This window comes from Rattus norvegicus, chromosome 7, assembly GCF_036323735.1.
Source record: "Rattus norvegicus strain BN/NHsdMcwi chromosome 7, GRCr8, whole genome shotgun sequence".
Taxonomy (NCBI): Eukaryota; Metazoa; Chordata; class Mammalia; order Rodentia; family Muridae; genus Rattus; species Rattus norvegicus.
In genome coordinates, this window is record NC_086025.1 from 87,452,149 (window position 1) to 87,475,657 (window position 23,509).

General features: G+C 40.0%; 1 protein-coding gene across 1 annotated transcript in view; it reads right to left on the reverse strand.

Annotated features, from left to right (window-relative positions):
• Window positions 1-4,169: 4,169 nt before the first annotated feature.
• Tnfrsf11b (TNF receptor superfamily member 11B) overlaps window positions 4,170-23,509 on the reverse strand; it is a 28,007-nt gene continuing 8,667 nt past the window's right edge. Inside the window, exons 2-5 of the mRNA NM_012870.2 lie at window positions 13,472-13,838; window positions 9,651-9,842; window positions 7,711-7,935; window positions 4,170-6,034 (exon numbers count right to left, since the gene is read on the reverse strand). Of these exons, the coding sequence (NP_037002.1) occupies window positions 5,646-6,034; window positions 7,711-7,935; window positions 9,651-9,842; window positions 13,472-13,838 (1,173 nt within the window). The 3' untranslated portion in view covers window positions 4,170-5,645. The remainder of the gene's footprint in view (window positions 6,035-7,710; window positions 7,936-9,650; window positions 9,843-13,471; window positions 13,839-23,509) is intronic.

Below are 23,509 nucleotides of genomic sequence, written 5' to 3' on the forward strand. Positions count from 1 at the left end.
CACATTGGTGTGCTGGAAAGCCTCTTTGAGGAAAGCTCCTGTAAAAGGCCAAAAACCTTAAAAAGGCATTGCTCTCATGGACAGCCAGCCAACTACAAAGAAATACCATGTGCAAAGTGTTTCAAAGACTGTGTTGCATTGAGTGTAACTGTAGCAGCAAGAAAAAAAATGATTACCAAGTAGATCCTGTTATTAAATGGATTAATATGAAGCCCTTCATTCTAGTTCCAGCAAGAGGGGAAAAAAGAAAAGGTAATCACCAGATCTACAAACTATGCAAGCTCCTGCTCACTTACCGTCATAGCCAATGTAACTTTTAACAAAAACTTGAAGCGTATGAAGAGGCAAGAAAAGAATAAAAATAAACAAGTATAAACGCACCCTACAAAATTCCCAGGCCACAGAATAATCACTGGAAATAAGTTCAAGACTTAATAAAAGGTGACAATCATTAATGGCGTGTGGCACTGGATAAATGGTAGAGTCAACCAATTAATGGGGTTAGGCATGGTGGTGGATGCCTGCAATCTCTGGAGACACAGACAGGGGATTTTCAATTTAAGACAGCCTCAGTTCCATAACAAGTTCAAGGCCAGTCTGGACTGTATAAAACCTTGTCTCAGGAAACGAATGTGCTCTGTTGAGACATGGCTCAGCTGAGTTGGTGAAAGTCCTGGGACCTAAGCCTGCCTGACTTATGACCTGAAATCACTTGAAGCCAGATATGGTGACACATACCTTTAACCTCAACACACATAATCTAAGAGGGGAGCTAGAGACAGGAAGTGTGGAGGCCAATTAGCCCAGAAAATATAGCACAGTTGCAAAAATAACAGAGAACTTGCCTTAGCAAGTTAACTCCACTTAACTTAACTCCACTGCCGAAAGTTGTTCACTTACGTCTACATGCACACCACGGCATGAATGCCCTTTCACTCACACACGCCATCACAATCAACATCATACCTTCTTAAACTGATAAAAACCAACCAACCAACCAGTGAACAATCCAAGACAAATGCAAATTAGTGGACTAGAACAGAGACCTAGAGCCAGGTGCACACATATAATGTCAGGTGTAATATATATATACATACATGTATGCAAATGTAACTCAATGGTGAAATGCTAGCTTTCACAAAGAATGCTACTGGGACAAGTAAAATTCAGCACACATTCTATAAAATTTAATGTAGTTGATAAATCTGAAATATAAAAACTGTGAAAGAAAACAGAAAAAACACTTTACTTTGAATTTAGTGTGGGTATTGGAATATAAGGTGTATGTAGGTACTTGGACACATGCTCATTCACACACACACACACACACACACACACACACACACACACACACACACACACAACCTGAGTATGACCTAAACCTTTAATCCAATACTCCTGAGGTAGAGGCAGGAGAATTGATACAAGTTCAAAGCCAGCCTGGTCTTCCTCCAAGGAAGTTAGTTAGCGCTACATACGTAGAGAGACCCTGTCCCACAGAAAGAGAAGGTATTTTGTGATTTTTCAACAACAACACAAAGTTTTGTTTTTGTAAACTCACAACAAAAAAGTTAAAACTAAAACACAGACTGAGAAATGATACTTGAAAACCACTGCAGGCTAAAAGGCTTGTACCAAGCATATTTAAAGAACTCGTGGGGCTGGGGATTTAGCTCAGCGGTAGAGCGCTTGCCTAGCGAGCGCAAGGCCCGGGGTTCGGTCCCCAGCTCCGAAAAAAAGAAAAAAGAAAAAAAAAATAAAGAACTCGTAAGGGGAAACTAGAAAAAAGGAAATATAATTAAAATGAGCAAAGTATCTGGACAAAAAAAACTGCTGAAGATTCATAGATGGCAAGAAATCTATGGAGAGAGGGCTGGGGAGATGGGTCAGCGGTTAGGGTACTGTTGCTCTCCTAATGACTGGTTTGCCTTCCAGCATCCACAGTAGGCAGCTTCCAACCTTCTGTAACTTCAGCTCCAGCAGATCTGACCTCTCTGACCTCCACAGGTGGCTGCATGCACCTGCACATACCCATGTACAGACACAGAGGAATGTGCACGTACTTATGTATCTACACATGCATATTTACACATATAAATATATATCCATTGACAAAGGCCTAGACATAGTGACATCTCAGTGACAAGGTTGTACCTAACACCCGGATCCTGTTTTCCAAATAGTGTTTTTAAAAGTTTTATTCATTATTATTGAGTGTGTGTGTGTGTGTGTGTGTGTGTGTGTGTGTGTGTGTGTGTGTGTGTGTGTGATGGATGGTCTACGTATGCCACTGCACACACATGGAGTTAAAAATGGGCCCTCTCTTTCCACCTATACTTGGCTTCCAGAGATTAAGCCAGTCACTAGGCTTGTGTGCCAAGTACTTTTACCCGCTGAGCCATCTCACTGGCCCTGAAACATTTTTTTTCTAAATATAATTTTTAATGAAAGGAAAAAAAAACCTGATTATAGGCCTGAGGAAAGAGAGATTTTTTTTCCAGAATTAGAAGTATAAAAAGGAGGGAAAAATCATGACTGGAATTTTTCTCTTGGATGAGACAAAACTCGGGATAAACCAGCCCCTAAAGAGGCTCATCCAGTGAGAATCTGAGTAATTTTGCCTCGATGCCTCCAGCGAATCTGACGCCTCTGGCCTCCACAGGTGGCTGCATGCACCTGCACATATCCATGTACAGACACGGAAAAAGGTGTACATACTTATGCATCTACACATGTATCTTTACACATGTACATGTGTAAAATGTTCAAATTTAAGAAGCTGATTGGTTTAGGTCATTTTATTTTCTGGCAATAAAATCTTCAGTCAAAGAACTGGGGCTCCCAAGGACTGGATGCAGACTACTAGTCAATCCCGGAATCCTTGCCTTATCCTTCAATATTTGACTTCCACAACTCTGCCTTAGTGTGGCAAAGGTGGGGTCCTGTTCCCTAAAGTCACTTGACTTTGCCTTGGCTTTTTATTTGTTTAGACTTAAGAGTCTGTGTAACCACAGCATGAGATTTGGGTCAGTGTAACATTCTAATGCCTAGGACAGGGGGAAACGGAGGAGATGTAAGTGGGCCCTATTTTCAAGGTCACGTCTTGGAAAATGAAATTAATATGTCAGTGCAGCCCATTAGGTTTGTCATTCCATCAATCCTAGAGTGAGAGAACGGAGGTCACGTTCAGTAACTTGACACTAAATTGAAAGATAGGTGTGTGCAAATGGAGAAAGAGTAGGAACCGCCATTCAAAGGAGAGTAAATTATTTTACTTCCCCTCTTTCTGAAGCTCGGAAGTCACCTTTGAGCATTCACTCCAGCTGCTCTAACAAACGTCACAGATGGTACGGCTGAGAATGGCGGAAGCCTTTCCTCAGATCCGGAAGACAGATGTAAACTCACTAGCCCACCCAGGGTCCTGGTTGAAACTGTCTGTGTGCTACCACTTCTGGCTTCCTTGACTCAGGACCCACCACTTCCATCTCTGTCCTCACACCGTGGTCTCCTCATTTTGGCATTTCTTATAAAGATCCTCATCATTGTAAGTAAGTGGGTCAGTGGGATAATCCCACCTCAACGTCCTTAATCTGATTCCATCAATTCTCTTTTCTACGTAAAGGAACATAGCATGGTGTCAGGATTATGGCATAAATGAATGGGTTGGAGGACACGTGACAATTCAGTCATTATGCAACCCTTCCAAATACTGGCTTTTCTCTTTCCAAGACGTAGGTAGTGGGGGCTGGGGATTTAGCTCAGTGGTAGAGCGCTTACCTAGGAAGCGCAAGGCCCTGGGTTCGGTCCCCAGCTCCGAAAAAAAAGAACCAAAAAAAAAAAAAAAAGACGTAGGTAGTGTGATTTTCACTTCTTCCGGGCAGAAGCACAGTTCGGTCTTCTGATGTTGGTGATGTCACTTATGACTTGTTTCATGTATACACCAATCCTGGCCTCAGCAATCCTTCAGTTTCTTTTATAGAAATAAAAATCACTATGGAGCATTCCCTGGCCCACAGTTGTTCATCTCTAGAAGACTTTTTACAATGTGTTCCAGGAATTTGTATTTTAAACAACTCCTAGATGTTTGTGATGATCAAAGATGAACAGGAAAATTGTGAGCCAGTAAGCCTATTGATGTCTTGTTCAAATAAAAACAAGAGTAAAAGAAATGAAAAATAATTTGAAAACTTTAATGATGTTATTTATATAGTGCGATCACAAAAATCCTTAAATAAAGGTACATTCAATTTCTCAGAGCATCTAATATTTAGATAATTTATAGTTCATACACTTTCTGACAAACAACTGAGTACATAATACATTTTTCTATAAAATGATATTACATTTTATACAGATAAAATTATATTATAAAAACATTCCACACTGGAAACCTGATAGTACCTATTGGAAAACACTACAAAGTTTCTATTAAAAATATATTTTATCTCTTTTATTTGTCACAATAGTAAACAGAATTTTTTTCTTTCTAAAATTAAATCCTACGACATTTCTCTCTAGGATTATAATATGTACAAAATATATCTGGATGGATATAAATAGCAATACTGTAATAGTCTTACAGATATATTAGTAACTTTTACAGAAGAGCATCAGCTTTTTAATAAAAGCCTTTAACACAACTGAAATCTCAAAGCTTCTTAAGTTAGATATTCCCATATTCAGAGAGATCCAATGGAGTCTAGATTTTATTTCTATTATTATTATTACTATTTCCAGTTGAATTACTGCATGCAGTAATAAGAGGGCGCATAGTCAGTAGACACTGAACCAGGCATGACAGCTGGATAAACTATTGGGTTGTTGAACGTTGGGGGCAATATCAATTCTTTCTCCATATAGTAGTTTCTTTTAGTGCCCTGAAACAAAGCTAGCCAATGTTGATAGAAGGAATAAAATTTGTTGATTATTTTTCATACTAAATGTACTTGGAGTCAGCTTAGGTACAACTACAGAGGAACAAGAAACACTGGACTCCTGGTGGCAGTCTGTTAAATAAACTACCATAACCTACCCCTGCTTGTCTAGCCAAGTCTGCAACTCGAATCAAATCTTCAGAGGGAAAAATAGCTAACGGTCAACTTGCCTAGAAACCTACAAATGGGATAAGGCTCGTGCACCTGATACGAATTGTAGAAAAAAGAATGTCATAGACTATCAGAGGCAGAAAGAAAGAGGCCTTCAGGGGTTGGAGATTTAGCTCAGTGGTAGAGCACTTGCCTCGCAAGCGCAAGGCCCTGGGTTCGGTCCCCAGCTCCGAAAAAAAGAATAAAAAAATAAATAAAAGAGGCCTTCATCTAGGGATGACACAGAAGATAGTAGAAGCCTTCTGAGTACTCATCCATAAGGAGAGGAAGGAAAGGGCCTATGTTTGAGGTTATAAAAATATCCTCTTTCTCAGGGTGCTTGACTTTCTAGGTGTACACCTGGCAGCTTTGCACAATTATCAAATAGCCTGCCTCACTCTCCTGACTCAGACTCCCCAGTGTGTGTGTTGGGCTGGAGGATCTTCATTCCCACCAACTGATGAGAAAGGAATCAACTGCCATTTCAAGAGCCGGAGAAGCAGCCATCTGCTCCATCAGTGTTGGCCCATCCTGAAGAAACAGCCCAGTGACCATTCCTAACTATAAGCAGCTTATCTTCACTGATTGAACCTGATTCCCTATCATTTCTAGAAAGAGTTTCTGATACAATCGGTACATGGTGAAGCTGTGCAAGAACCTGATGGTCTTCCTCAGACTGTGGGTGACGGTTTTGGGAAAGTGGTATGCTTTCAAGTGCTTGAGTGCGTACATCAGGCCCTTCAAGGTGTCTTGGTCTCCATTTTTGATCCTCCACAAGCTCAGTAGCTTCAGGAGCTGCTCGCTGGGTTTGCAGGTCTTTCTCGTTCTCTCAATCTCGTCTGGGCTGATCTTCTTCCCAGGCAAGCTCTCCATCAAGATGCGGAGCTGCTCTGTGGTGAGGTTCGCGTGGCCGATATGCCGTTGCACACTGCTTTCACAGAGGTCAATGTCTGCATGAACCAAAGAGATTTTCACATCAATCTTCCTCATCTGACAACCCAGGCAGACACTCTCACACAATTCATAGCTCCATTTTAAGAAAAGGCATTGCCCTAGGTGATTTAAATGACTAATTATTTCTGATTACTAAGGTGATATTATTTTACGTTATAATAGGAAATCATACAATCATTTCAAGCATCCAATAACAGTTTTGTGAGAAGCTTTGGATTTTGACATTGAAAAACAGAAAATTATGGACTCATCACCTTGAATTTTCCCAGTAAAACTTGAAACTTTAAAATGACAACATTTCAGGGAGAAAAAAAAACAAAGTATTCAGGTTTTATATATTATAATAAACATTTCTTCATTTGGCATCTAACCTTGGCCCTAGTTGACAAGAGTCTCTTTAACTAGTGTTTAATAAATACACATACTCTCGGAGAAGCACCCGAGTGTGGCAGATATGGGAAGCCAGTAATGGGAGTCCAAGAGCAGCAAACACATAGCCTGGAGGGCATTTTAGCAATGAACTTGGGCATAAACATAAGAAGGAGTAACTAATGTCTCTATTAACGACATGAGTCATTTACTATCTGTGAGCCTTGAGGCAACTCCGTTCGTCTTTCTGGGTTGCTGTGTTCTCATTTATAAAGCCTGGAATTGGGTCCTTTCACATACTGACAGTTCCTGGGTTTCTATTTCTTTTTCTTTTTGCTTCAGGGCTAATTACAGGTTCAAAGAATGATGTTGTTTTGCCAGAGACACAAGAAAAGTTTAGTGTTTGCATAAGCAAAAGCACCGGACTGTCAAAGGACTAAGTCTCCTAAAATCTATGACTCTGGCTTTTTGTGTCTGAAGCTTTATGGGCGGTGTAGAGAAACTCTGTCAGATATTAGGTATGGCAGGGTATTTTCTGCCCCTTATTGTCTGCATTAGGAAAACCCTCCTTCTTCTCTTAGAATATCTTCCCAAATAGTAAGTCTCTTTGCACTGTATATCACAAATTGGAAAGTTTATAATATAGTGTACATAAATTTCATGTGAATTAAAGTTCATGTTCTCCTCTTTTGGTCTCCTCTCCCCTTCCCTTCATGCCCTCCCTTTTTCCCTTCTCCACCCTATTTCTAAAGGAGATTCTTCCAGAAGCCCTAGCATATGTGACTCATGCTTTTAGCCAGCCCTTTCTCCTAAGAACCTAAAACATTTATCGAACCTTACTAATCCCCACCACAGGAGTGACCAAAATGGTAATTTGGATGCGGGCTATATAGTTGGGATTAATGAGAGGTTATCTGCAAGACACTTGGTATCTTGCTGAAGAGAATTACCAAGAACAGCAGAGCATGAAATGTGAAAGCAGGAGCCAAGAGACCAAATATCTTCTAGGTAGACGTGACTAGAGCAAAGAGTAAAGAATCTGTGAGTAGAGTCCTATTCCCCGCAGGCTAATCTTGCATGTAAAGAGCATGCCCTATCTTTTAATCGAAGCAGAGGTTGGAACAGAACCTTCCTCATCTGTGACAGGAATCCTGTCCACACTGTCAGTTGGCGAGCAAGTGTCAATACCATGATGGTTACAGGAGGAAAACACCAGCCCCACTACGTATAGTCTAATTCATTAGCTTATGAAAAATAGGTGTCTTTGATTGCCTATTAACTCATTTCTTTCAGGAGATGGTACCTTGGATGATCTTCTTCACCATTTCCTGGTCTCTGTTTTGATGCTTCCACAGCTTAAGTAGCTGGAAAGTTTGCTCTTGCGAGCTGTGTCTCCGTTTTATCCTCTCTACACTCTCTGCATTCACTTTGGTCCCAGGCAAACTGTCCACCAGAACACTCAGCCAATTCGGTATAATCTTGGTAGGCACAGCAAACCTGAAGAATGCCTCTTCGCACAGGGTGACATCTGTAGGGAGAGTGACCAATAACAAGATTCACTGAATGCTTTCACTTCCCGAAGTCCTTCCAACGAAAACAAAGCAAAACAAAGCCAACCACAAAATGAGTTTGGGGGCTGAGTTTTCTGTGAGACAGCGGGCTAAAATGGGAAGTCTGAATAAAGAGTTTTCTGTAGGATGCTCTTAATATAGAGACCAACTGGGTTTCTGTGTTATCTTAGATTCGTTCATTTCCCTTTCTCTTTTTTGGAGCGGGGAAGGGGGAGATGTAAACATTAAAAAACATTTAATGAGAATTGAATATAAATACATACAAATAATTGACAAAATTATATAACTTAATGTAAATATTAATGCTTTATTAAAAGGTTACTTGGTGACTACCAGGTACCTCAAGGTCAGGATCAAAGAAAAACCAAAACACAAAATCATTCTCTAGAAAGAACTTAAACAATAATCAAAATAGTGTACTGTATTTGTGTGCAATCATGATAGTGCATTATTTTATGTGTTGTAAACATATTGCTTATCAGTAAGACAAATATATATGTGAATGTTAAACCATTAATTATCTATATTTTTCTAAGTAAATTTTCCAGTGTTTTTTGTAAATACCAATGTTTATAAAGTAAAGGAATCAGCATATACTAAATGCTCAATTAATTGCAAAAATAAAATCAAGGTTAAGGCTGGAATTAACTCTTTTCATTAGCCTTCCCACTCATTTTTGTTTTTCAGATAAGAAAAGGGTTAAATTAATCAAGGTAGCTGACAATGTAGTGACAAACATCGGAAGTGGCTTGGAACTATAGAATGCACCTGTGTTCCTTCTTATGTTTCATGTTCTGTATAAGAAACAAAGACATTTTGGAAGAGTCACATTGGTTTGTGTCAGTTTGACCTGCTCATGAAGGCACGGCATTGATGCATAAGTCCCACGGGGAAATATTGAGATTAATGTAGAAGCCGGGAAGCAGAGTGAACGAATACACGGATAGGATCACTCCGATGGAGTGCTTTCTTCTATTTGTGGTGACTATAAGCAACTAAAGAATTTAACACAAAGCACCTTGGAGCTTCCATGCAACAAATCTAGGGAAATAACTGGTAGCAAAGCCAAGTTCACACTTCTAAGTTTCCAACAGCTTGTTATTTTTAGTTGCTGATCTATACTTTAGCTAATACAGACATTCTAAGAAATGATAGAAATATTCGACTCAGTTCTATGATTTGAAGTTGGCTAATTTGTGCTCAGGTTATCAGCTTGACATCACTAATGGGTTATTCTTGATGTTGGTGCGAGAGCACTGGGAAGCCTCAGTGTCTTATGGTACCCTTGGGATCAGTGAGAAGACACAAGGTTTTCTGTTGTTGTTTTGTTTTTTTTGTCTTTTGTTTTTGAAATTTGTTTGTTTGTTTCTTTAAATTTGAGCTGTCCGCACCTGTTAGGCTGGTTAAAAATCAAAAAACGCAGAGCGTAACCAGGCTTCTTGGTACACACCTTTAATCCCAGCACTCCATAGGTAGAGGCAGGTGGATCAGGTGGATCGAGGCTAGTATAGTCTACATTGTAAGTTCCAGGACAGCCAGAACTGTTACACAGGGAAACCTTGTCTCCAAACAAACAAACAAACATAAAATTCAAAATGTAAGTTTGTATGCCTCTCAGAAAAGGCCATGCTGAAACAGTAAGAAAACAGGCTGACCCATTCAGTATAATTACCTATTCCACAATTTTGAGTTGCTTCTCTGTTTCCGGAACATACATTGTCATGTGTTGCATTTCCTTTCTGAATTAGCAGGAGGCCAAGTGAGCTGCAGTTGGTGTGTTTCCTACAGGGTGCTTTCGATGACGTCTCACCTGAGAAGAACCCATCCGGACATCTTTTGCAAACCGTGTTTCGCTCTGGGGTCCCTGTTGAAAAACACCCAGAAATTTAGCACCTTCTCTCTCAACTCTCTCTCTGTAGACAATGACTTAGCACAGATCTGGAGAAAGTTTTTACTGCTACTGTGTATTGCAGGGAACTTTCAGAGTTTCCATTTTTCACTTCATTAGACAGCGATAACAAAACTTCTATAGTCGGCCCCCTCAGGCTCTTTCCCCTTCCTGTAATACCCGCACAAGTTTGTTGTGCTATTACCTACAAAGATGCTCCTGAAATGGGAAATGGAAGGAGAGGAGGGTGGGGTATTCATTAGTGCTGCCACTGACGAAGTGCCAGTAAGGCTTGTCAACCGTATTCTTTGCACAATTATTCCTGGAAAAACCATCAAGATAAGTGCGGTGTGTCTGCTTTACTGTCTGACACACTTTGAAGTCAGCACCCATTCAATGTTGCATCGTTAAATTCCAATCATTTCTTATGGAAGTTCTTTCTCTCCTACCTCCTAATTGAGAACTGTGCAAACCTTGAGAACCATGCATTACAATAAACTCTTGAAGGTGGTGGTAAAGTTGACTGCTGACTCTAATCGTATCCCCATGGTTGAGCTACATAATAAACAGACGATGATGTAGTGTTTGTTTATACTGTTGAGTAAATAGCGAGCGTGGTTAAATCTTTGGGAAAGGATAACTATAAGGATATTTTACTTTGTGCTCCTAAGGCATTTAATACTTTGGAAGACATCACTGGATTTGAAAACTCTTGAGTTGAAGAAACTTTCAATAGAGATGCAACTGAAAATAAATATATTCAAACCCTGGACTCTATTATGCATGAGCACAGCACACATTATAGTGCATTTGCATATGAAAATATCTCCATCTAGTGTAAGCTGGCTGAACAGATTTAGACTTCCGTATTCAAATGTAGATTGCACAGGCCAACTCTGGCTCATGCAAGATAACAAACACAAAAGAGATGAATGAAAGCTACAGAAAATTATTAAATTTCATTTATTAAAAAGTTCCACCTCTCATTTCATTGTGTCGCTTACCCATCCTGAAAAGGGAAAAAAAATGGAAAGAAAAGAAACCAGTAAAAAGTGTGGTTCAAGTCTCATCATTTATAAAAAGATTGATGATTCATTGCCCTGTAAAAAAGATAAAGGGCTAGAAGGGAAAGAGAAGAAGGGAAAGCATAGTGTGAAGTCTCACAGAAATGCTGTCTCAAACACTGCAGTGACATTGTCTTAAGAACAATCCTCACAAAACAAAGAGGATGTACACTAGGAAGGGAACTTCCTTACTACATCCCTCTCCTTAAATGGAACCCTGCTCCGTGCTAAGCTCTACAGTCTTGTAAGTAGAAATATTTACACATCTGGTCTCTGTCAACTTACTGGGAATACATCCCTTGAGTGTGTGGACCCAAGAATCCATTTGCCAACTATCACATGATGTACACAGAAAGAAATGTTACTGTTCTTCAGGTACATGTTAGGGGCTTGTTTTTTCTGATGTCACCTAACAAGAGGTCATGTGTATAACATATTTCTTCTGGTGAACTGCCCTTTCTAATTCTTTAACAAGAAGAGTCCAAAGAATAATTTGTAATTATTACCTCTGTGAATAGGACTTCTTCTAACATCGGCAGAACTCTTGTGCCTGAAAACGATGTAGCCATCTAAGTAACGATTTCACCACGTTAGTATGTGTAGAAATAACAAACATCTAGCCTGACAGACAAAATGTGAAACACTAAATGACAAGATGAATTGTAACTCACTAAAACAGTCCAAAGTAACGACAGGAAGCAGAGGACTTGCTAGCAGGATATGAAGAGTAGAATATGAAGCGAGCTTGGCTTCAAACCAACAAGAAAAATAGATATCAAATATTTTATAGACTAACACCAAACAATCCTCCCTCTCTTAGGGCCTGGAAACCTCTGTGCAGAACCCCCTTGCAGGTTTTCAGGGAGAAAAAAGGTTAAATAAAGTCCACCATGGTAACTCAGACGAAAGCATGTGCCTTTATTCTAAGACTTATGGTTACCTGTTGCTTGGCCCTGATGAAATATTTTCATGTTTAGGAGAACAAGGACCTTACTAGTTCCACAATGTTCAACTTTTGAGCTGCACAACTCATGCTTAATTTCTGTATCTGAATCTACTCAATCCATTTCACTGGAGTAAGGAGGCTAGGGGTTTTTCTACTCAATTGAGTCCCAAAGTATTCCCCAGTAAAAAGTAGGAAATAACAGTTCTTTCTCCTTGAACTGTACAAGGTAGTCATGTGAGCATGGTCTTTACTGCAATGCTCACTCTTTTAAAGATTCCCTACAAAAGAGACTAAATAGATTTAAATTTTTTGGTTTTGGCCTTGTTTCCTTTCTTGAGACATTCATTCACACACTCACTGAATAGCCTAGGCTGCCCTGACATTCACTGTGTACACTCAGCCTCAACCCTGTGATCAGAAGCTGGAGCTTCTTTGGAGATGGGACTTCCTTGGCCTTTGCTTTTGTACCTGGCTTTAACTGTATATACTCCCCGTGTCTGCCTTCAGACCTATAATACTGGTCATTTAAACTTTTACTTGTCATAAGCAATTCACGTACTAGGCTATGAACTCTCAACCAGGAGCAAATTGGCCTCCCATAGTGGAAGGAGGCCTGCAGTTGGGAGCTGGTTGCTAGATTCACAGGTCTTCAGGGAGGCACAGGACAGGCTCGCACGGAAAAGAATGATCCAGCTGTGTAAAGAGCAGTGAGTTGAGAGACGCTGCTGTAAAGTGAGTTAGAGCAAGTTACAGGGATTTCTCTTTCTTCCCACTGAGAGCGTACTCTTCACTTTCCTAAGCCACAAGTCTTGTAATCTCCAGGGCAGCTTTGTGGCTTTGTGCGTGTGCGTGAAAAGAAATGTGGGTTTCAGCTTTGTAAGTCCCTCACTAGCCCCCAGCCCATGCTGTTTGGAATTGGAGAAGGGAAAGTACTTGTTTATACACAAGGACTTCCTGTTTGCTTGACAATCTGTTTTGTCTAAGATAAAGAACAAACTGGTTGTCAAGTTTGCTGCTGTCCTTATCCTCCCAAACGTTCAACTCCTGTGCCAAGAGGAGAAGCAGCTTCATTTTTAATAATGATATGTAGTTCCCCTAACCATTCCCATTTTTTACATAATTAATTATAACCGTTCATTGTTAGTACTCCAGAGTCTCATTAATATCAGCATAATTATTCTCTTGGTATCGATAACATTTCTGATGTTTGTCAAAAAGCACTGCAGACTGAAACTGTCCGTGCCAAAGTGAAACATGGTGGTATATGTTAGCTTCTCTTGGTAGCGCAACTCAGACCAGGGTCCTTTAAATTTGAGCTGTTCATCACGTGTCTCATTAGGGAACGCTTTGCTGCATTTGAGATTCCTCACTAAATTACGCTGCAGTGGCAAAGGATCCCTTTGAGAAAGGTCCTTTGGAAACAATCCAGACACACAGCTCACAGCTAACAGGTACCTTTTATCAGAATCATCTCGATACACAGGACACAGCTAACGGGGACTTTCATCAATCAGGACAAGTGTCCCCTAAGCTAGCTGCTGCCTAGCTCTTCGGGGTCCTTCTTGATTTTGCTGTGCCTCATAATAGATACCTACCAGCCTGCAGCACACCCAAGCCTGGGGGACAGCTCCGGTGCTTCAAGCAGAATTCGAGCTCCAGGTAGCGCCCTTCCTCACATTCGCACACTCGGTTGTGGGTGCGGTTGCACTCCTGTTTCACGGTCTGCAGTTCCTTGCACACGGGGCTGCAGTACACGCATTCATCACTCGTGTGCCAGCTGTCTGTATAAGAGTAGTCAGGGCAAGGGACACACAGTGTCTTCCTCCTGACTGTGCAGTGCTGTTTTAGGTAGGTGCCAGGAGCACATTTGTCACACAAGAGCTGACGTCCGGTTTCTGGGTCATAATGCAAGTATTTTGGAGGAAAGGTTTCCTGGGTTGTCCATTCAATGATGTCCAAGAACTAGAAGAGACACAGTGGTTTATTGGGGTGGAAATGGGATGGTGATTCTATGCCAAGGCAACATCTGAGTCAAAAAGTCACTAATCACCTAACCATAATGCCATTCCTGGGATCTCCTACACAAGAGAGGTTCCAAAGCCACGACTTTGCTTCCAGATGTTTCTCCAAGAGGATAAATGGCAACAGGCAAACAACGTGATGCAGACTCAAAGAAGACAGCAATAATAGAACTCAGAATAGCACTGCTAACACACGGGAGACCACTGAATAGTCATTTGACCTCCAGGACTTCATTACCCTAGGTCTCAGGATCATCTCCAGATTAGTGTAAACTGGTCACCCTCACAACAGTTACACCGAAATCACTTAGACTCCTTGTTAAAAATGTAGACTTCCAAGGCATACCCTAAAGCAATGTGGTTTTCTTCCTGGGGAGTTGGGCTTATAAATTAGCAATGCAAATGGACAAAAGTACTGTGTTGATTCTATTGTATGGAATGAATATACTAAGCATTATTTTCTCACTGACTTTACTAGTTACTGTGGGCCAGACTCTGTTCTAAGTACTCCAGATATAGTTCTAAATTAAATGGCTCAGAGACTGCACCTAGAAGTTTGCAGTCCAGTTAGAGAAGAAAAGTCATACAGTAAAATTAAAAGGAATGGTAGAAATTAAACACTATTTTAAAAATAAATGGAAAAGCAGGGTAAGGAGATAGGAAACATGCAGCAGAAGATGGAGAAAGTCTAAATTGCTAATATTCTTGCAGTAGTTGGACTGAGGACCAGATAATGTCTCTTTTAGTTTCTGTAATTAAGGCTTAATGATGAAAAGCAATGGAATAGAGTTGATGAAGTGGGAAAGTACATGATTATCAGTTTCCATCCATCCATCCATCCATCCATCCATCCTTCCATCCATCCATCCATCCATGCATCCATGCAATAGATTCATGTGAAATGTCTACTGGGAGTAAGGAACCAGAACTATGCATCACACACGAGCACAGTCCCTGTAAGCTTACAATCCGCTAAGAAGAGTCCTAGTATCTTAAGATGGACATTTTCTCCAATGAGCAAGCTGGCAGACAATCTTGCCACACACAGGTCTTTCCTTGGGTTAACTGGGGGAAACAGGAGGGAGCAGGCATGGGTTCAGAAGCCACCATCCATCATAAGAAGTCTGTGAAGAAAGGGAAATGACGCCACAGGCAAGGGGGCTTCATGGAGGACCAGCACCACATGAATTCTGTCTCTTGTTCTACATCCCCAAAGGTCTTCAGAAAACAGCTTCCCACTAATTACAGGAAACATGTCCTCAGAAGGAGCAGTGTTATTTGTGTGTGGAGGGTGGCTTGCTTGATTTGTATTGTTTGTTTTTTGGTACAAGGATCAGCACTGACTGTTTACAGGTTTGGGGAAAGGAGCAAACCAAGCACAATATTTTCTCCCCAAACTCTCTTGTTTGTAGAGCTCAGGAAATGTTCCCTTCTCACCACCACACATTCCTGGGTCAACCTTGCCAAGCTAGAGAAACAGCATCCCCTATTAAATGAGATGTTGTCAAGGCAAAGAAGACTAACTGGCCTCTTTCATAAGCATTCGGTATTTTAATGTAAGAGATTCCATTCACTTCTCAGTGGAACATGGCCAGTGTCTTAGACCATATGAGCTGATAACCGGAAAGAAAATAGCAAAATACCTCCCCAGAATAATGGATCTTTCAGCAGAGTGCTTTGCTGTGAGATACTCCAACCTGCAGCCTGAGAGTGGAACAGTGTAAAGCCAGGCCTGCTGGCTCACCAGGACACCCCACAACTTGATGGTTCTGAGAAAAGCATGCTCCTTTGTTTCTCTGAGGCTGTTGATGGCTTGAAAGACGCAAAGATGAAATGACTGGCTGGCTGACTGTTGATTTGAATATGCTATGAGGCATGAGTTAAGGATCTGGTTCAAATATTTCTCCAATCCCCAGTGCTATGGCATGAGGTTTTCCTAACACAACATACAAACCCATATGAAAGCAATGAGACATACTTTCATTTCTTTTTCTATTGCAGTTCACTTTAGATTTCCTGGAAAGCCACTTTTGAGGGTTTTGTCTGCTTTCAAGAGGTCTGGCTGAGAGGTCCAGAGAGGCATTTTTCTCAAGTTCAGCATCCAGCCAAGCTTCTCATTGTTTTCCTGTGCCCATTTCCACAGGGGTCAAGAATGCTCACTTGTTCATTAACATTGCTCCACCCCGTTCCATTACTCAGAAATGATGAAGATGGGATGGGAGAGGCAAACAGTAACTACTTATGTGCTTCACCCTTTGGAGCCACAAAAATACCAACAATTGCTTAGTACTTGTAACTTGGAAACATAAAGTTTGAAATGGTCTAAAATCCAAACCTTTCTGACTCTCATGTAAGTGTTCAAGAAATTTAGATTGTGTAGAAATGGGGTGCTGGGATTTGGAGACTAGGGGGTCTCAGCTGTCAAAGCACATGCAGTTGTTCTTAACACATTAAAAGTCAAAATATAAAATATTTCAAATTCCAAGACTTTCAGACTCAAGACTATATCACCAAGAACACTAATACAATTTGCATTTTTCTAGGAAGTTGACATGATACTACTGTTTCCCTGAACCAATACCGTGGAAAGCAGTGATTTCTTTAAGATACAGGAAAATTGAGGTGAAAGATATTTAGAGAAACAGTGGAATAAACCAAGCCTGGATTTAAGAATTAGAGAGTAATTAGTGGAGACACTTTCCTCAAGATAATTCAATGTGGAATTATCATCATACACATTTTAAAACCCAGAAGGTTTTAAAGTTCAATTGGACGTCTGTGCTTTGCTCAGGAAAAAAATCCACTTTAGTAAAAGTAAAATTCAATGTGGTCAAAATTGGATAGTTAGGTCTAAATCTTTGGTTAGCCCCAATTCCCACACAGAATTTCTTGACTTGGTATTTGGACAGAGGATGGGCAAGGTTAATACATCTCTCTTCTTCTCTGTCACTTTTCTCACTCCCTTCCCATTTCCTGGAGCAAAGACAGAGATATGGTCTTAACATTAGTTATTGCTCCTTTGCCTACTGATAGGATTTAAAACTAAATAAGGGTTTAAAAATAATGAAATTTTCAAAAATCCCTGACCATCTGCCGAGACTGAGGGACATATATAAGCATGTCTGTTGAACCTGAAAGTGCTTTTTATAGAAGGGAACATTCTTTCCAAGTTTTATGTCTGGATTATAAAAGAAATTAAGTATAGCTTTCTTTTTACCTCCTATTTTTCATTTGTCCACTTTCCATTCCCTGTCTATCTATTACATGATCTAATCACACATTCTTGAAAGTAATGTAAAAGGCCTACAATCTACTATGTTACACCAGTCTGGAATTTGTTCTAGAAGCTTCCATAGTACTTCTCTTGAAAGCATTGTTAAAGTTCTATCTCTAAACACTGTATTATCCATTTATGTTTCTAATGTATAACAGAATGAAAGAATTTTCTATTCCAAACCAATCCATCTTTCTTATCTACCGAACACTAACAGAGGGCAGAACTGAGTGAAGACTGAATTAGTCCTGTAGTGTCTTTTCTAACTTGACTGTTGCTCTGTTCTTGGATTTGAAAATCTAGTCAAATCAAGTCAGAAACAAATATCCTAATCTCTTGCCTTTCGGGCCTTCCACTGTGCTCCATTCAGCAGCCTCTTTGTATGCAGAGGTTTTTATACCAATCTCCACTTTTCAGATTCAGATATGTCTTCCATTTACTCTCAGATGACAAGTGATTTGACCAGAGGCTTCTATTGGTTTATGTGACTTTATGACTTCCTAAAAGACAAAAGAATACACTTCCTCTGGCAGGTTTATTTTTGTATTATGCAATACAGACAGTCCCATAGTACCAGGCTTGCTCTCTGGTCTGCAGAACCATGAATGACCCAGTGGGTTTCCATTTATGGAAGATTCATTAAAAGCATCCCACGCAGGTCCTGAAATAGTCCCTTGGTTTGGGAGTTCCTTTTGTAATCCCTCGTCATGATCTTTGCCACAGAGAACTATTTGAGGACTGTCCAGAGTTAGCTAAACGTCTGGTCAGTGTGTAAACCATGCCATTTCCAAGTCCGTCTCAGTCATTAAAGGAAAGATCCAGGGTACATGCAATTGAAAGTTTCATGAAGATAGCTTGTAGTATAATCGTAAAACTTATTTAAAATAAGCACTTTTCACATTAAGTTCAATTTGTTTGCTTGTTTATATTCTCATTTTGGCCCTTTGTATTTCCCTATTACCCTTCCATACCTTAATTAATTAACTCACTTAGCAAACATTGATATATATATATGCTCATTGACCCACGCCCCCAAAAAAGAAAGCAGGAAAAGTGACTGGACACTAAGGAAAGGACTGAACAGACCTGAACAGACAATTGGGTCAGAATTTATGCAAAACGGTTGATAAGAGAAGGAAGGGTAGAGGAGTGCTGGTTGATTTTACTGGGACAGGCTGGTATCCAAAGCAGCAGTTGAATTTTGTGTTTCCTGAAGTCTCCACTAATTTCTGAAGACAGAAGTATGAGCATACATGAATAAAGAGAAAGACTTCGGGTGGAAACATTTTTTGTTGTTTGTTTGTTTGAGACCCAGTGATGATGCTAAGCAAATAAATGGAAATGCATACTGATAATTCAAAAATGCAACTGAGGACCCCGCTTTGAAGGTTCTGAACACATAAATGTCTTTAGGGGCAGAGCAGATATATTGCCTAATGATGTGTATAAGCAGAAAAGGGGAACTACACACTAACTTTTAGTATTTGCATATATTTATGAGATGAAAAGGAGAATGTAACAGTGTATGAATATTATGGACGTTTGTGAGAAGCATACAAAATTGGTGATGAGTAAAGTTTGAAAAATCTACAGCCCGGCCACCCAATGTGAACATACATGTGCCCATTCCACTGAAGAAGTTGTGTTTAGACTATGTTAACCAGATTGCAAGCTTAGTTCTAGCATTGCCTCAGTTATTCTAGGCCAGTAATTTGTGTCTAAATGAGAATGATTCTGATTTTTTTATTCTCCAAATAATCACTTTCAAATAAATAGTAACATAGAAACATATTTTTGCAAATGGTGAATATTAGTTTGTATTCCCTCATGACCATAGGCTAGAAACTTCTATTCATTTTCCAGCAATGCATAAACTTGGGTGCTGTATCTTGGAATCCAAACAGTTGATAGGTGGAGGCATGAAAATCATAAGATCAAGATCATAGTTGGTTCTATATAAAGTTCAAAATCAGTTTGGAGTTCACGGGACCCTCTTCTCAATATACATATAATTAGATCACACATTATATAATAAAATTGGTTTTAGTATCTTCCCAATGATGTTACTACTCTTTTGGTTCTGCCAAGGGATTTAAGGCTGGTTCATGCTATTTTTCCTGGGAGGTTCAGAGACTCAAGAGTTTGCCTCCATGTTTTTTGAATGCTTCACATGAGTTTGTGCAGATAGTCTCCTCTGTATCTCAATATTTACTCAATCCAGTAGATAGGTCGAATGCCTTCTCTGTAAACCTCAGATACTTAGAGATGATACAGCACAGATAACCATCTAAAGTGTAATTGATACATTTGCAAAGACATGCACATAGCCTGCATTTCCAAGTCTATGGAAGGACAGGGGTGAAAGATTTGCCCAGAGGGGTATTTTTTAATGCATCTTTCATCTGCATGGAGTTTTGCAAGCGCTGTTTCATTTGGACTTAGCGTCTATGAGCAAAGGCAGTTCATTGAGTTTATCTGCTGCTGCCAGGTCCCCTCCTGGGGAGTAGCCTGCTTAGTAATTTCCACACTAGCCAGTTACTTGGCTCACGGTTGTCTCCAGGTAAGGAAGGAAAAGCAAATGAATTAAGTCTGTTCATCTTTACATCTGTGCTCTGCTGCCAACTGCTTTTCCAGGCAAATGGGGAGAAGGAAACACAAACAGCTATGATTTATTAGAAGAATTACTGGGCCAAATTTGATGTGCATTTGCTTCCCTGGAGGCTGAAGAACAGTCTCCAGGTAAAATGTAACTTTTAATGTAATTTTTGTTCACTTCAGAAGTTTCCTTTACTTTTCTGAAGGCATTAACATTAATTAGCTCTGTTTAGTTTGTGCATAGACTCAGTCCAAAAGCGATTTGTTTATGAGTGTTTGCTATGATGAAAAAGTGCTACAAGTGGTTAACATTTTACTGATTAAACAAATTGAAAAATAAAAATAATAAACCTAAGTAAAATGTGAACATTTAGGAAGAAGGAATTACAGATATAGGTTAACAGGTTAACAGGTTAACACAAACACGCAGGCACACGCGCACACGCACATACCCCACCTTTTTGGAGACATAATATTGGTCCTGGAAAAGAACACCACAGAAGTACTGTTTGCATGGTTATCTCTACTTAGCCTCCCTTGAAAAGCACCAGGCAGCACTAGGCCTTGGAAGACTCTCCAGCTACAATCCCTGGCATCTGAAGCTGAGAACCGATGGTGTATTCTGGCATGTTGATATTGCTGAACACAATTTTAAGACTACAACTTGTTTTTATTGTCCTTTTCTTGGAAGATAATATATTGCTCACAATTCCTGTAGATCCTTTAGCTGAATAAGAAAACCTATTGTCGTTTAAATAACACATGACCACAGGCCACCGTTAAAAGGAAAGTAAAGAAAGCTATGATAGGGACAAAATGAAATAAAAGTTAGAAGGAAGGGGGAAATCAAATAGCATCTGTGCTAAATATGTAGCTATTCATTGTCAGCCTATGATGTCTGAAGGGTCATACTGTCCATTCTGTATGATATGGAGAAGAATAACAGCATTGTATAATATAATAGCACAATATAGCAGGCCGTAGGCTAAACTCATCCTTCACATTCTGTTATCTTTTATCCTCCACAGACACCGCCAAGGAGATATGATTATCTCCCTTTTAAAGATGAAAAAATTGGTCTGAAGAGAGTTGAGTGACTAGTCAGCGATAACAAAAATTCCATACCTTTGAGAGTTCAAATCCGACCCTGCTTGAAACTAATCCTGAGACAACTGACTCTTCTTGGGAGTAAGTTTCCCAGTCTCATGAAAGAAGTAGATGTGAAAGTAACTGTGATACGATGTAACGATATCATACATGTGTCACTTGTCTATCTACTCATCTACATAGCTATTTCTCTATCCATCCGTATATTCACTCAACTCAAAGCAGAAATTCTCCTGTTTTCCACTGAAATAGTTGACACAATGCTTTGATAGAAAGGGCAAAGTGGAAAATTAATTACGCCAAGCAGTAGATCCTCAGTGATGCATCTTCTTGCATTGACCCTCCATTCTTTCCCACCTCCTATTATATGCTAGATCTTCCTTCCCCATGCTTTCAGTGTCTGATAAGACATTAACTTCTTGACTTATACTGTTTCACCTAAGGAATTTGGACTTAGAGTCATACTCAATGTAAAGACCACTACAAAAAATAAATAAATAAATTTCCCCTTGAGCTAAAAAGCTAAATGAATCTAAGAAGTTAAAAATAAATACATAGAATCACAGTTTCTAAAGATTTGGCCCAAGGACCTAGTCTGTTCATCCTTTACACCATCTGGATGTTCTGGGTTGAAGATATACAAATGCCTTTTTTTTTCTGATTTGTTGGTATTTTTCAATGAACTCGGTGACTAGATATTAGCATGCTCTACTACAGAAACAGTTCATCACCACCACCATCATCATCACCACTAACACCACCATCATCTTCTTTTTCTTCTTCTCTAGTTAACTTTACGGAAAATTCCTGAAGTTAGTGAAAACTACTTAGTTCCTGGGAATCCCCCAACTTCTAGTTTGTAAATCTCTGCATCATAGGATTTTTATCAATAAATATGTGGAATGGTATATGTTACATGTAGGTGCGCTAGTTATTCTAAAAGGTACTATGTCTTTCTATTTTATATTTTCACCCTTTGTGAGCATTTAATTTGGTCGGTGCTGTAGATGAATGAACCTTTAATGAGGAAATGTCAGCTGGAAGGAAGGAAGGAAAACAAGCATAGTTTGCCCTATGCTCATAGAGGAGGGTGTTTTTTTGTTTTTTGTTTTTGTTTTTTTATTAATTTGAGTATATCTTATTTACATTTCGAGTGTTATTCCCTTTCCCGGTTTCAGGGCAAACATCCCCATAATCCCTCCCCCCCCCTTTATGGGTGTTCCTCTCCCCATCCTCCCCCCATTGCCACCCTCCCCCCAACAATCTAGTTCACTGGGGGTTCAGTCTTAGCAGGACTCAGGGCTTCCCCTTTCACTGGTGCTCTTACTAGGATATTCATTGCTACCTATGAGGTCAGAGTGCAGGGTCAGTCCATGTATAGTCTTTAGGTAGTGGCTTAGTCCCTGGAAGCTCTGGTTGCTTGGCATTGTTGTACATATGGGGTCTCGAGCCCCTTCAAGCTCTTCCAGTTCTTTCTCTGATTCCTTCAACGGGGGTCCTATTCTCAGTTCAGTGGTTTGCTGCTGGCATTCGCCTCTGTATTTGCTGTATTCTGGCTGTGTCTCTCAGGAGCGATCTACATCCGGCTCCTGTCGGCCTGCACTTCTTTGCTTCATCCATCTTGTCTAATTGGATGGCTGTATATGTATGGGCCACATGTGGGGCAGGCTCTCAATGGGTGTTCCTTCTGTGTCTGTTTTAATCTTTGCCTCTCTCTTCCCTGCCAAGGGTATTCTTGTTCCCCTTTTAAAGAAGGAGTGAAGCATTCACATTTTGATCATCCGTCTTGAGTTTCATTTGTTCTAGGCATCTAGGGTAATTCAAGCATTTGTACTAATAGCTACTTATCAATGAGTGCATACCATGTGTGTTTTTCCGTGATTGGGTTACCTCACTCAGGATGATATTTTCCAGTTCCAACCATTTTCCTACGAATTTCATAAAGTCGTTGTTTTTGATAGCTGAGTAAATTCCATTGTGTAGATGTACCACATTTTCTGTATCCATGAGGAGGGTGTTTTAATTCAGCCTACACACCTGATAGCTGTTCTACTCTGCAGCCCAGCTATCATTTTCTGTCAGGCCTAAATTTTAAATTTTCAGCCAAAGAAAGTGTTAGACCTGAGAAAGAAACCATCTCTATGACTGTCTGATTAAACAATCTTTATTTAGACTGCCCATCCAGTTGCTTCTCCCAAATTTGGGATTTCAGAGAGCAACCCCTCACTCTTTTGTGGGGAAGGATTGGGGTTGATAGAAAACATCTGTGACGATAGCTGACCACATCTGAACAAAAGAACAGGGGACTCAGAGCTCAAGATTTAGAATACCGAAAAATATTTCTGATGTGGTTTCTGTTTGGATTTTACAAAAAAGATGTCCTTATTTGTGAAGCCTTCACCCATAAGATTGGGTTGTGATGCTACTCACAGTTACTGTCTCAGGCACCCCACAGACTGGGATGTTGGCTGCTGGGTCAAATAAGCAACTTCAAAATCTCAATGCCTGCAATCAACACCAAAAGTGCCTCTTGTGATCTGTCCCAGTGCTTCTGTCAACGGTCAACAATTTTTGTCTAGTAAGTAATATTTAGAAATTACTTATATGTGTGGAAATTTGAAGAGAAAAATCAAACA